The sequence below is a fragment of the Typopeltis vanoorti genome, chromosome 5 (assembly GCF_054136105.1).
Source record: "Typopeltis vanoorti isolate ZY-2024b chromosome 5, IOZ_Tvanoo_1.0, whole genome shotgun sequence".
NCBI classification, from domain to species: domain Eukaryota; kingdom Metazoa; phylum Arthropoda; class Arachnida; order Uropygi; family Thelyphonidae; genus Typopeltis; species Typopeltis vanoorti.
Genome location: NC_143553.1, coordinates 36,571,591 through 36,586,712, shown reverse-complemented (window position 1 = coordinate 36,586,712; position 15,122 = coordinate 36,571,591). Strand labels below are relative to the sequence as shown.

The 15,122-nt window shown below is 31.4% G+C and overlaps 1 protein-coding gene across 4 annotated transcripts in view; it reads left to right on the top strand.

Annotated features, from left to right (window-relative positions):
• The window catches only part of LOC150106320 (protein hu-li tai shao-like), a 469,862-nt gene that overhangs the window by 232,264 nt on the left and 222,476 nt on the right, over nucleotides 1-15,122 (top strand). For all 4 annotated transcript variants that reach the window (XM_090393077.1, XM_090393078.1, XM_090393076.1 and 1 more), the window contains exon 10: nucleotides 11,851-11,883. In XM_090393077.1, coding sequence (XP_090249203.1) covers nucleotides 11,851-11,883 — 33 coding nt within the window. The remainder of the gene's footprint in view (nucleotides 1-11,850; nucleotides 11,884-15,122) is intronic.

The following is a 15,122-nucleotide window of genomic DNA, read 5'->3' as shown; positions in this document are numbered from 1 at the left end:
CAAGCGAGAAACTAAGTACTGTATAATGGCTGACACGTTGTCTCCGTTAGCGACAAGAGAATGTCCTCATAAAACACAACTTAATATTTCAAACCATAATAAATTTATTTAAAGTAACACAACTATTCAAATCTGGTAAGTACATTAAATTTTTAACTGCTTTACATATCACTTTTAACAAAACAATTTCCATAACGGGCACATCGCAAGTGCTGACAATGCGTGTTATGAAACTAAAACTAATAAACATTTTAACATAAACAATACGTAAAAATATTCAGAATTTTAATTATGATTATTTTTACATCAGTTTCATCTTTCTCTGAAAAAAAAAATTTTTTTTTTTTTAATTTTTTTAAAAAAAAATATTTAACCTATATCTAAACAAACTTTTAATGATTATTCCTAGATCTTAAAAAATAACGCGATTCCTGCTGATCATTATTTACACTCTTGGAAGAATCACTAGTTTCAGAATCATCTAATGCTAGAGATAATTCAGAATTTTCTTCTTCCAATTTACTATACTTACAAATTTTATTTCTATATTTTTCAAATATTTCATTTAAATTGAATTATGCCCTAAATCTACAGAATCAAATTCTACAGGTTTCTGAGATTCTTTATTCTTATTAACTAAATTAGAGGTATTTTCACATTCCTCTGGCTTACTTAACTCTATGTTAACTAACTATGATATTTTGCTATAATTTCATCCATGTTAGAGTCAGTTTGATTATCATCACTCTTACATTTTACATTATCTGAATTATGTACACTGATATTTCTAAAATTTCCTGCATTAGGTTTTGTTTTACCCAAATTAAATTTTCTCTTTTGCTGCATATTTGAATTATGAGCTTTAAAACTATCCCCTTTTTTACTATTTGATTGTGAATGAGATGCACAATTAGTACTAGGAAAACTATGCTCATCTTTCAATATTTTATTCATATTGTCTCCTAATGTAATTAATTTCTACTCCCTAAAAAGTACCTTTTTAACCTATCAGAATGTCACTCTTAAAATTTTACTAGGATTTTTGACATCTTGAATCCTAAAATTCACAGGAGAAAATTTGTCTAAAATTCTATATGGACCTAAAGCTTTCCTTCCTAATTTCCCAACTCTTTTTATACTAGATTTATCATCTAACAATACTAAATCTCCTGGTGCAAATGACTTATATTTTCTAAAACGATTTATATATTGCCTAGTTTTCTGAGAACTTAATTCTTTATTCACCTTATGAATAACATGAATTTTAGATTTTTCCTCATCTTGATTAAAATTGTTATTCCTAGACGATTCATCATCATCAGGTTCTAGAGATCTAGATAAGTAATCAGCAACTATATTTCTTTTTCCTGGAATATAAGCCACATCAATATTATATTCCTTCAATTCCAATGCTCACCTAATTATATGTTGATTTTTATCCTTCATAGTACTTAGGAATGACAGAGGCTGGTGATCAGAACTTATTTGAATAGGTTGTCCTAACAATAAGTATCTAAATTTTCTCAATGGAAAAATTATTGCTAGTGCTTCCTTCTCTATGGTTGAATAATTCAATTCTGGACCTGATAATTTTCTACTTATAAAAGCTACTGGCTTAAAATCTTCTCCTTATTTTTGTTCTAGTACAGCAGCAAAGCAATCATTTGAAGCATCAGGAGAAAGATAAAATGCTTCACGAAACTTAGGATAAATGAGAACTGGAGCTTTAGTCAATGCCAGTTTTAGTTAGTCAAATGCTTCTTGTTGAGCTTCACCCCAATTGAATTTAACACCTCTCCTTGTCAAGCACACTATGGGTCTCAATAGCTGTGAACAATTTGGAATAAATTTCCCATAGAAATTTAACATGCCAATAAATCTGTGAACTTGTCTAACTGTTTTAGGAGGTTTAGCTGATAATATGCCTTCTACATTTGACTGAGTTGGCATAATTCCTTTGCTACTGATTTTATGACCTAAATACTCAACTTCTTTTAAGAAAAATTGGCATTTAGAGCACTTTAAAGATAGATTTGCCTCATCTAATCTCTTTAAGACATTCCATAGGATTTTACAATGGCTATCTATATCCCTTGAATAAATTAGAAGATCATCCTGAAAACAGATGACTCCACTTCCCAACATATCTGATAAGACAGAATTCATTAAAGACTGGAATGACATAGCAGAATTTCTTGCACCTTCTGGTAATCGACACAGTTGATATTTCTGCCATCTAGTAGTAAATGCGAAGTATTTTCTGTCTTCCTTCTTCAAAGGAATCTGAAAGTATCCAGAATTTAAATCCAGTTTTGTAAAATATTGTGCTCCTTCCAAACATATCAATAATTCCTCAATTTTACACAGAGGGAAATCAATTGGCTTTGTAACCTTATTGATGGCTCTCAAGTCTAAGACAAACCTCAGGCTTCCTTTGGTTTTTCAATTAAGATGAATGAACTGTTCCACTGAGAATTTGACTTCTCGATTATTCCTGCCCTTTCATATTCCTTTAGTAGTTTCTGACAAAGCTCCATATATTTCAGTGGAGTCTGATATTGCCTAATATAATTAGGAGACTGAGTACAAATCTGCACTGCATGTTCTACTGCATTAGTGCAAGACATTGAAACAATATCCTCTGTGAAAACACCACAGAAAAATTGAAAGGCAGATTTAACACGTTTGCTGCCACGCTACTTCGGCATAGTCTGTTCCTGAACGCTAAGCAATTTCACTTCTTCAAGGTCAGTACAGTAATTTCATTGCCGGTGGTAAGTGTCATACAAGTACACTCGAAATTGGCTTGTGCAGAGCATATACTATCTATGAGTATATGTTTGCTGCCAACTCGTAGTTGGCAGCAAACGTGTTAAAGAATTTCAGAATTCTATCCCTTTCTTCATTAGTAATTGCTGATTTCATTGAATTCTGCACCAAATTCTCTTTTAATTCCTGAATATTTTCTTTCTCATCTTTCTTTAGAGTCTCAATATTAAACACTTGATCATTATCATCAGTGTCTTGAAAAACTTCAGGAGACTGCTCTAATTTTCCTTTGTCACCTAATGTCCTGTCCAAACAATATTCTAGTCCACACAAGGACACTGTATTATTAACAAAATTACATGCAAAACCATGAAGTTTCAGAAAATGAATTCCAAATATTACTTGTTCATTTGGATTTGAGGATTCTGTAAGAATAACTAATGGATGACAAACTTTCAATGGAAAACAAGGAATTGAAATAAAAACATTAATTTGCTTATCAGCTGAAATTTCTGATTCAAATATACCTTTTAATTTAATTGGATAACTTAAAACTGAAATGTCAATTGGAATTAGAGATTTAATTTTGTTAAACAAGCTATAAGAAATGAGTGAGATATGTGCACCTGTGTCAAGTAAGATTTCACAAGCCACATTTTCAATAAATCCTTGTAGAACTGTCAAAGGGTTACCTCCATTATCATAAGGAGCTAATGCTACATCAAACTCTCTTTTAGCGTTGGAGCTGTCTTTAGCGTTACCCGTGTCTAATGAGTAGTTTGACATTTCTATCCTTGCCAGTATGATATTGGAATAATAACTATTCCCAGATTTACTTTTATCCTCAGATTTCTTATGTTGAAAACAAGATTTATCCCTAGCATAACAGTCTTTAGCAAAATGACCAGGTTTATTACATCTAAAGCATTTTGGAACATATCGGGTGGCGCTAGTGTCCTTGGTAAATGTGGCGGTCGAGTTTAGCTAGTCTAGAAAACGTGTTTTTAAAGTTAAATATAGTGTGGCTTTTTGTCACAAATTGTGCTGCAATTGTGCATCGGTTAGAAACAAGTGTCCTTCAGTGGTATTATTGTTTAGAACTGTGTTGTATATATTGTGTTTTCACTGCCGTTTGTTTCACTATATCAACGTGTAAAGATGGCGTCCAACAAGAAACGTACATCAGCGGCGCGCAGGACTTCTACTACTACACGAAAGGCTGGCTTAGCGTTAGATTTTTCACAATGGATGCGTTGCGGAAACTGCTACATGTATGCACCGAAAAATGTGAAGGATCTGTGGTCGGTCTGGCAAAATGAGAAAAACGAAAATGTCGACATATGTGAGAAGTGTCGGGATAGGCTGGAGCGTTTAGGAATGGAAGCTGACATCGGGACCGTAGCGGAAGAACATCGGCGGGAGTTTATGAAATTGAAAAATGACCTTCATCTTCTTCATGAGGAAGTGGAAGTGATCGGTAAGGAGATACTTGAAGTTAAAGCTGAGTTTAATGTGTTAAACAGAGAAATTAGGACTATAGAGATTACTTTAGCTGAAGTAACTAGAACAGGATTACATATGGGTGAGTCTTTGGTGAATGATTCAGTAATAAATAGTATGGGAGTGATTGGGAGTCAACATAATAAAACCACAAGTGGCCTAGAAGAAATGAGATGTAGTGAGAGTGGGGGGGGTAAGTAATAGAGAGTTGAGTAATGAAGCTGGGAGAGTCATGCTGAATAGTGTAGAGAATGACTCCATGAGTGTGGACTTGAATGAAGTTAACAGTGGTAAAATATATGGTTGTTAATATTTAATGTATTTATCCTATATATATATTTGCCATTGTTATTTATAATGCGTATTATAAATAATATTTCATTTACTAACAATTATTTTTATTTTTGACTCCGAGTGTCCCTATATGTTATTATATTTGCACAAAGAGTTCACTCCAATTGGTGCAATGACTTTAACTCACTCTTTCAGAATCCAACTAATCATTGACTCAATACCAAGTACAAAATAAACACATTTAATAAAACTTAAAACAACATATATACACTTCTAGTAAAAAATACATAACTACAATTACAGATTATATGGATCCAAGGCCTTATTAAAAAAATATAAACTTACTCTTAAGACAAAACACCTTTTTTTTACAATCACAAAAAAATGTTCATAGTCTTATTCTCTTCCTGTTAAGGCTCTTTCCAGAAGTTACAAGGTTCTGTACTTCATTTTTTAGGATCCCTTTAAAATTCCTTTTTACTGCCTCACACAAAACAAAATCAAGTTCCTTCCTACTTGAATATATCTTGGCCAGTTTATAAAAACTTAGTTTCAAGATTTCCCTTTTCTTTACTTATTCCTTCTTGAAACATATTATTTCCACTATTCCTTTTTCGGAATACAATATGAAATTTCCTTTTGACTGCCGCACACAAAAAAATCAAGTTCCTTCCAACTTGAATATTCCTCGGCCAGTTTATAAAAACTTAGTTTCAAGATTTCCTTTTTCTTCTGTACTTATTCCTTCTTGGAACATATTATTTCCACTATTCCTTTTTCGGAATACAATATAAAATTTCCTTTTAACTGCCGCACACAAAAAATCAAGTTCCTCCCAACTTGAATATTCCTCGGCCAGTGTTCTAAAAAAACTTTCCGAACGCTCTCTTGTTTACCACTGTAACTTGGATACGCAACGCTTTTCTTGTCAGCTGTCAATCAAACATCAAGTTCACTCCGGGAGCATGCGCACTTCAACAACGTCAGAAACTACGCATTGTAAAAATATGGCTGACTCGCTGTATCCACCAGCGCTGAAGAAAGTCTTTCATAAACACAAAATTCAACATTTAAAAATACAACAAACTTTCTTATAAATAATACAAATAATCAATTAAGTAAGTACTTCAATATTTTTACTTCCTTACATATTACTTCTAACATAATATTTTCATAACGAGCACATCACAAGTGCAGACACTGTGTGTATGAAAACAAAAACTAACAAGCAATATTAATACGTAAAAATATTCAGAATTTATAATATGATTATTTTTACATCAGTTTCATTTTTCTGTGAAAAAAAATTTTTTTAAAAAAAAAATTTTTTTTTTATTTAACCTACGTCTAAACAAAATTTTAATATTTATTTCTAGATCGTTATATTTTAAGTTCTAATCTAATTATCTAATCATGTTGTATATCTTCTGAATCACTAGTTTCAGAATCATCTGACACTAGAGATAATTCTGAACTTTCTTCTTCCAAATTAGTATACTTAAAAATTTCATTTTTATACCTTTCAAACACTTCATTTAAACTACTTGAATGATGTCCTAAATCTATAGAATCATCACTATCAGAATCAGTTTCTACAGGTTTTTGAGATTCTAAAAGTTTCTGGGATTCCTTATCCTTACTAACTAAATTTGAGGTATCTTTAACTTCCCTTTTCTTATTTAATCCTATATTTATCAACCTATGAAATTCCGCTATACTTTCATCAATATTAGAATCAATTTGATTATCATTATTCCTACATTGTACATCATCTGAAATGTGTGTCTTGGGAATTCTAAAATTTCTTGTATTTTGGTTCACTTTACCAAAGTTTAATTTTTTCTTTCGCTGCATATTTGAATTATGAATATTAGATCTATTCCCTTTCCTATCATTTAACTTTGAATAAGATTCACAATTAGTATTAGGAAAACTACATTCATCCTTCAATATTTTATTCATATTATCACCTAAAGTAACTAAATTTTTATTTCCCAAAAAGTACCTTTTTAATCTATCAGAGTGTACATTCAAAATTTTACTAGGATTATTGACATCTTGAATTCTAAAATTCACAGGAGAAAAATTGTCTAAAATTCTAAATGGACCTAAGGCTTTCTTTCCTAATTTCCCAACTCTTTTAATACTAGATTTATCATCTAACAATACTAAATCACCTGGTACAAAAGATTTATAATTTCTAAAGCGATTTATATATTGTCTAGTTTTCTGAGCACTTAATTTACTTATCTCACCTACTAGTCTATGAGTAGTGGAAAACTTATCTATTACTAATTCTAAATATTCATTTATATCACTGTATCCTGTATTTGGAATAACTGAAACAAGTTCATTAGGAAAAACTGGGTCAAAACCATATAATGCAAAAGATGGTTTTTCCTTGATAGCAGAATGAAAAGCAGACCTACATGCAAATAATGTTTGAGAGATATGTGTATCCCAATCATTCATTTTGGTGTTTGCCAACTTTGAAAGTATTTGCTTTATGTTTCTATTTAGTCTTTCACACATACCATTACATTGCGGATGATAAGGTGTTGTAAAAATCTTCTTAACATTAAGCAATTTACATAACTGTAATAATAGTTCAGATGTGAAATTTGCTCCTTGATCTGAAAGTAAGGTCTGAGGAGTTCCATATCTACAAACTATCATATTCAAAAACTTTCTTGCAATAGTTTTTGCAGATTGGTCTTTCATTGATACTGCTTCAGGAAATCTAGTTAGCATGTCTATGACTACTAGAATATACCTATTTCCTTTTTTAGTAATTGGTAGAGGACCTACTACATCAATAGCAACAGCTTGAAATGGTCTAGTTGGAATTGGAAATGGTTGTAAAGGAGCTTTTCCTCTAAAAGGGGATCTTATTTGGCACTTATGGCATGACTTGACATACGTGAGTATATCACTCTTCATACCTTTCCAGATGTAACGATCCTTTATTCTTTCCAAAGTTCTAGAAAACCCTTGGTGTCCTGCTAAGTCAGAATCATGGAAAGTATACATAATCCAAGGAATCATTTCAGTTGGTGCCAATATCTTCACCTTCAACTTTCCATCTTCCATTTGTCTAGATAAGAGTAACTCATCTTTATCTAAATACAAGTTATCCAGATTCAAAAATGTATCTAGTTGAGTTTCCTCTTTCAATACTGCCTCATAAATAGTTTTTAGTATGGGATCATCCTTTTGAGCTTGGATAATCTTATCCTTTTCCCAAATTTGTATACTAGGATCTTTATTCTTTAGAGTCTCAATATTAAATACTTGATCATTATCATTAGTATCTAGAAAAACTTCAGGAGACTGCTCTAATTTTCCACTGTCACCTGATTTCCTATCCAAAGAGCATTCTACTCCACACAATGATATTGTATTATCAACAAAATTACACACAAACCCATGACGTTTCAGAAAATCAATTCCAAATATTATTTGTACATTTGGATTTGAAGATTCTGGAAGAACAATTAATGAATGAGAAACTTTCAATGGAAAACAAGGAATTGAAATAAAGACATTGATTTGCTTATAAGCTGAAATTTCAGATTCAAATATTCCTTTTAACTTAATTGGATTGCTTAAAACTGAAATATCATTTGGAATTAGAGATTTAATTTTGTTAAATAAGCTATAAGAAATGAGTGAAATGTGTGCACCTGTGTCAAGTAAGATATCACAAGGTACATCTTCAATAAATCCTTGTAATACTGTTAAAGGATTACTTTCATTAGCATAAGGAGCTAATGCTACATCAAACTTTCTTTTATGGTTATAGCTGTCTTTGGCTTTACCCATGTTTAATGAATAGTTTGACATTTCTGTCCTTGCCAGTATAATATTGGAATAATAACTAATTCCAGATTTACTTTTATTCTCTGATTTCTTATTTTGAAAACAAGATCTATCTCTAACATAACAATCCTTAGCAAAATGACCCTGTTTATTGCATCTAAAACATTTTGGAATGTATCTTCTATGAGATGCTTTATTCCTGTTAATGCTATCAGATTTACAAGAAAAAGATTGATTATCTGTAAGATTTTTGGATATTGTTAAATCCGACATCATCTTAAATAGAAGTTCCTGTCCTTGTACTATGGGTCTCTGTTGTCTTTCTATTTCTTCACTCAGAAATGTTTTCAGTTCCTCATATTTTTCCAAATCATGTAATTTTACCCTGGAATCAGATTCTGGAATATCTTTAGTAAAATTCACAGAAGTTTCCTTAGACTTTTTCTTTTTATTTGCAGCTTTACTTTTTTGAAGCTTTTCTTCTCTCATTTTATCAGTACCCACAATGCTAGAAGAATGAGGTTGATTATGCTGAAAAGAATTTACTTGCTTATTGCTTGAGGAATGAAAAATATCTCTTAATCTTTCTTCCTTTTCTTTAACAAGCTCAAAACATTGTTCAAGGTTTCTAACTTTTTTCTTATAATCTGTTTCTTTTAAATTATCCTTGAGGCCAAGCCTAAATTGATTAAAGAGCAACCATTCTAAAGAGGATTTCTCTTCAGATGAAATATTGAATCCATGAGCAGTGGTCCATAATCTATGATAATATTCAGAAACAGATTCCTTATTACCTTGGATACACTGTTGAATCTTCCAAATGTTAGGCCCTAATTCTCTTACATTTGAAAATTCTGATATTAGCAAACTTTTAAAGGTTGCATAATTGTCAGTATCTCGTAGTAAAGGAGATGTATTTAAAAATGTTTTGGCTTTTCCCAACAATTTATTACGAAGTATAATTAACAAGTGAAAATCTGACCAATTTCCTAAATCTTTAATTTTTTCTGCATACCTAAAAAATTTTTCTATGCTTTCACTACTATCACCTGAGAAAGAAGGTATTACTAAGGTTGGATTTATTAACCTAAAAAATTCTTCATCATTAACTGAAGGAACTTTACTACTAATATTACTATTTTCTGTAGCCATTTTTTTTTTTTGATTTGAGTCAAGATTTGCCTTTTGGATTCTAAAATAGTTTAGTCATAACCAGTTATCCTGTCGTCGACTGCGCCATTGTTAATATTTAATGAATTATCCTATAATATGTGCCATTGATAATATATAATGAATTTATCCTTTAGAGGCTGCGGCATTGTTATTTATAATGTGTATTATAAATAATATTTCATTTACTAACAATTATTTTTATTTTTGACTCCGAGTGTCCCTATATGTTATTATATTTGCACAAAGAGTTCACTCCAATTGGTGCAATGACTTTAACTCACTCTTTCAGAATCCAACTAATCATTGACTCAATACCAAGTACAAAATAAACACATTTAATAAAACTTAAAACAACATATATACACTTCTAGTAAAAAATACATAACTACAATTACAGATTATATGGATCCAAGGCCTTATTAAAAAAATATAAACTTACTCTTAAGACAAAACACCTTTTTTTTACAATCACAAAAAAATGTTCATAGTCTTATTCTCTTCCTGTTAAGGCTCTTTCCAGAAGTTACAAGGTTCTGTACTTCATTTTTTAGGATCCCTTTAAAATTCCTTTTTACTGCCTCACACAAAACAAAATCAAGTTCCTTCCTACTTGAATATATCTTGGCCAGTTTATAAAAACTTAGTTTCAAGATTTCCCTTTTCTTTACTTATTCCTTCTTGAAACATATTATTTCCACTATTCCTTTTTCGGAATACAATATGAAATTTCCTTTTGACTGCCGCACACAAAAAAATGAAGTTCCTTCCAACTTGAATATTCCTCGGCCAGTTTATAAAAACTTAGTTTCAAGATTTCCTTTTTCTTCTGTACTTATTCCTTCTTGGAACATATTATTTCCACTATTCCTTTTTCGGAATACAATATAAAATTTCCTTTTAACTGCCGCACACAAAAAATCAAGTTCCTCCCAACTTGAATATTCCTCGGCCAGTGTTCTAAAAAAACTTTCCGAACGCTCTCTTGTTTACCACTGTAACTTGGATACGCAACGCTTTTCTTGTCAGCTGTCAATCAAACATCAAGTTCACTCCGGGAGCATGCGCACTTCAACAACGTCAGAAACTACGCATTGTAAAAATATGGCTGACTCGCTGTATCCACCAGCGCTGAAGAAAGTCTTCAGCGCTGGTGGATACAGCGAGTCGACCAATTTGTGTGTGCCCACCGCTGTTCAACCGTGTGCCGTATAGTTTGAAATAATCACAATTCATCCCAAGGCATGCTATATGACGCATGTGTTAATGACACATGACAAGTATTAAACACATACAATGTAAAGTAGATGTGCATTCTAAGTTGTTCATTCCAGTTTAAGAACTGGAATATCATCATATTCTCCTAATTATGAAGCACTGGCCAATGAGCAATGCCAAAGATAACACTAACTTACATACATACATATATATATATATATATTTAAATTTTTATATAATGTAAACTTTTAAGTAATAAAACATTTGATTATAATGTAAACTTTGTATGTATTAATTTAACAAACGAATTCAAAAAATTTGCTTGAAAAAATAGATGGTGCCCCTCACCCTATCGGTATTTTAGAATGTGCTCTAGGAAACAAAAAGGTTGGGAACCCCTGATCTAAATAAATCATCCTGTACATAGCTGCTCCCATCTCACTGTGCTGAAAGAATTTTGACTAGTTTGTCCTTCTTTTTCATGTCACTCAACTTTTATATTATATGTATTTTATTTCAAATCATTCGTTCCACTCATCCCAATCATATCATCCACCTGTTTTACTTGCTTACATATTGCTTCAGTCAGCTAGAAATCTTCACTTGTGTAAAATCTACTAGATTGTTTGTTTGTCCAGCATGCCTCTAATCATGGTATTTCAGTTTATCAGCATACTTTTTCATCAGTTTCTTCTCACTATAAATGTAATATAATGCATGTGATAAAGGCAGTTTTCTTCTCCCCTCCTGCTCCTCTCCACCCTAAGAGTGCAGCCCTAAGCTCCATTTCATATTGTACCTAGTATCTCCTCTTTAAATGCACTTCCTTAGTGTTAGAAAGTTTTTCTTGTTTCTTTTCACTACTTAAAGTAATACCACTTGGATAGGACCTCTTTCTATTTTGCATTAAAACCGTACTAAAAATAAACAAGTTAGACATCCTAACTCTGATAAACAACATTTATGGTCTGATGTAGAGAAGTTTATCACAATTTTGTGTTATTATAGTTTCATTTTTTATACTAGTTTAATTTCATTATCTTTCCTCTTTATTTTTAACTTTTTTTTTTTTTTTTGTAGTGGGTTGGAAAGCCTGATAATGAGAACAATTCAGTAAGCAGTTATATTTTTGTTTATATTTTTTATGTAGTACTATTTTATTATGCAACTTATATTTAAAGCTCTCTCTTTTCTCTCCATTCCTGCTAAGTGCTTCATTCTGTATTCTAGCTTCTCAGAATTTTAATTTTATTTTATTATGCAACTTATATTTGAAATGTTCTCCCCCCCCCTTTTTTTTTTTTCACCGCTGCCAAGTATCTTTTTGCTGTATTTCAACTTCTCAGTATATTTTTATATTATATATATTTTTTTTTTTTTTTGGTCATTGTATAATGGATATTTATTACAAAGTAACATTTTTATTTCTGATATTTGTATAAGAATACATTATTTTCAAGTTTGATAATGATATTTTATAAACTATTAGTTTAAATTTATATATATATATATATATATATATATATATATATATATTATGCAACATAATATTTTTGAAAATTCATTCTGTGCAAAATAAAGTGCAAGAATGTATTGCATAGAGATATTGTCTTCATTTATCTATGTATATAAATTAGGATTAGATTACTGATTGATTGATATACTTACTACTTAACAACATTTTCAGAGATAGTGACTAAAAATCCTAAACAAACCATTTAATTTTTCAAACTGTTCGCGTTTCGTTACTATGATGACAACTTTTTCTGAAGAAATACTGCTGTTAGATGTGTACTGAACAATGTTGGTGTTTAGTTTATATTTTTATTTGATATGTCATAATCTTTTAAGTTTACTGAGATAGGTAAAATCTGATCACTGATGTGACTGCATGTGTGCACACATGCATGTATTCGTGTTGGTTTTGGTGTTGGATGCTAATTAAGTGGATTAATGTGAATTTCACTCAAAAAAGATATAAACAGAGCATTAGTACTCTGTGTAGGTTGTCTTGGGAAGCTAACCTCAGACATTTGTCTATGCTCTACACCATATTCATCATGCTGATATCATGGTTTAGATAATCTGAAAACTGTGTTCTGATGACTGAACATGGTACTTTTTTTTTCTTAAGTCACTCGAGACCTCTGTTAACTGCCACTTTCTCTTTATTCAGTTGTGGAGAGTAAATTAACAATATTTATATATAATTTTATTTTTGTGTATTGGTTGGTTAGAATGTATCAGATTTATACCCATAATGGCACATTGATTTCAAAGGTCAACATATTACGCAGTTCAAAGAATGAAGCTGCCAAATTAAAGAACCTACTCAACTCATCCAAGGATCCACTCCATTTGTTGGCCCACCCTGGAGTATACCGTGTTCATTGCACCTGTAATTTGCCATATATAGGTGAAACAGGCCTCACATTTCCTATCAGGAAAAAGAAACATAAATGACACATTAAATATAATAACTATGGTCAAGCTGGTCTTTCTGATCATGCCCTGAACACTTTACATAGAATTGACTGGAAAAGCACCTGTTGTTTATATCACACCAAAGCATGGTATGAACATACATTTAAGGAGACCTTTGAGATTCTTATCAACCACTCTAATCTTAACAATAATGATGGTCCAAAAATCCCAGGAATATAGAAGGCACATATTCTACCCACTTAACCTTTCACCCTAAGAGTTAATTATGAATAAGACTGTAGGTAATCCAGGATCTTAAATCTAATATAACAGTTATCATGTTAAATTAGGCTATCATTTTTACTGTAACAAAAGTATCTATATGAAAGAATATTTTTCTGATGTCTTAAATAGAATATAGCTTTGATGTAGTTATTTTATTTTATTTCATTTATTTATTGTAATTTTATTTTATTTTCACTAGAGATCAGGCCAACAGTAGAGATCAAAGTTATTTTCACTAGGGATTTGATCAACAGTAAAATAACTGTTGATCAAATCATTCTCTTCAGCTTACTGTGTGATATGCAATTTAGCTTGTCTCTGAATATATATATATATATATGTGTGTGTGTGTGTACTCCAGATGATGACTCTAATATAAAGGTTGAAACGTCAAGAAATTAAAATATTTATTTATAACACGGTTGTAGAGTCCATAATTTGTGTAAAATGAATACTAATCACTGTGTAACACTGAAGGAAAATAACTCTTAAATTCTGATTAAATGTAGAAGACAACCATGTGTCCATTCTAGAATTACATAGGAACTCAAAGAAAACTATCTCTCATTCTCTGATTCTCTCAGTTAAATACATTTCTGAGGAATTTCAACAAATTGAACATAGCATTCAGCTAAAAGTTCTGTAGTTTAATTTGACTATAGGAGAGCTTCTTTTGCATCATTTACTTCATCATTGTACTGTATTTTTATTATTAATAATATTATTTTTTAAAATAGTTTCTACTAATACTTTTATTCAGTCTGTCTTACTTCTGAAATTCCTTAGATTACAGTAAACGTTATAATCTCACTTCACTATTATACTTGCATTTGTCTTCTTCTAGTAAGCAGATATCTTTAAACACATCATTCCTTCATTTTCCTGAAGTATGCATAAAGAACTTCATAGTTCTTCATTGGAGAACAAATAAAGATAGATATAAGTTTTCACACATAAGAGATCACAGAATTTAGGTTGTTAGTTTGTTTTCTCCTTTCCACTGTCTTCGTCTTCTCTCTCCCTTTCTTGCATGCTGGCATTCTTGTTACTCACTGACAACTCTTCTTAAACTCACAACTAATGCGCACGCACACACACACACACACACACACACACACACACACACACACACACACACACACACACACTTAAAATTAGATTAAAACTAATTTTAATGCTTCCAGTAGTTCGTCTCAGTCACAGAGGCATCTTCAGGGATTACAAAAAACGTTTTGTAACAACACACACAAATACAATACAACAGTGAGTAAAACTAAAGTCCTATCTAGGTGGTGTGCCCTCTATGGGTGTTTGCAGGTGGCCTAGGATGTAAAGAGGGATGTCTGATAATTAATGTTTCCCAAATTTTAGGAAGAGCTCTATCAAAAGATACAACCAAAACAGAATCTAATGCAGAAGATTATAAAATGAAAGCTGCAATTATTTGGACACATCTATAGAATGAGTGAGGATCGGAAGATAAAGACATTTATGTTTGGTATTTTGGATGGTTTAAACAGAAGAGGTAGACCATACAGAGAATGGATAGACAATATAAAAGACTGGTGTGGAATGGGTGTACAAAAACTGTGACACTGTGCACTGGACAAAGAAAGGTGGAAGAAGATAGTGGGGCAGGCATC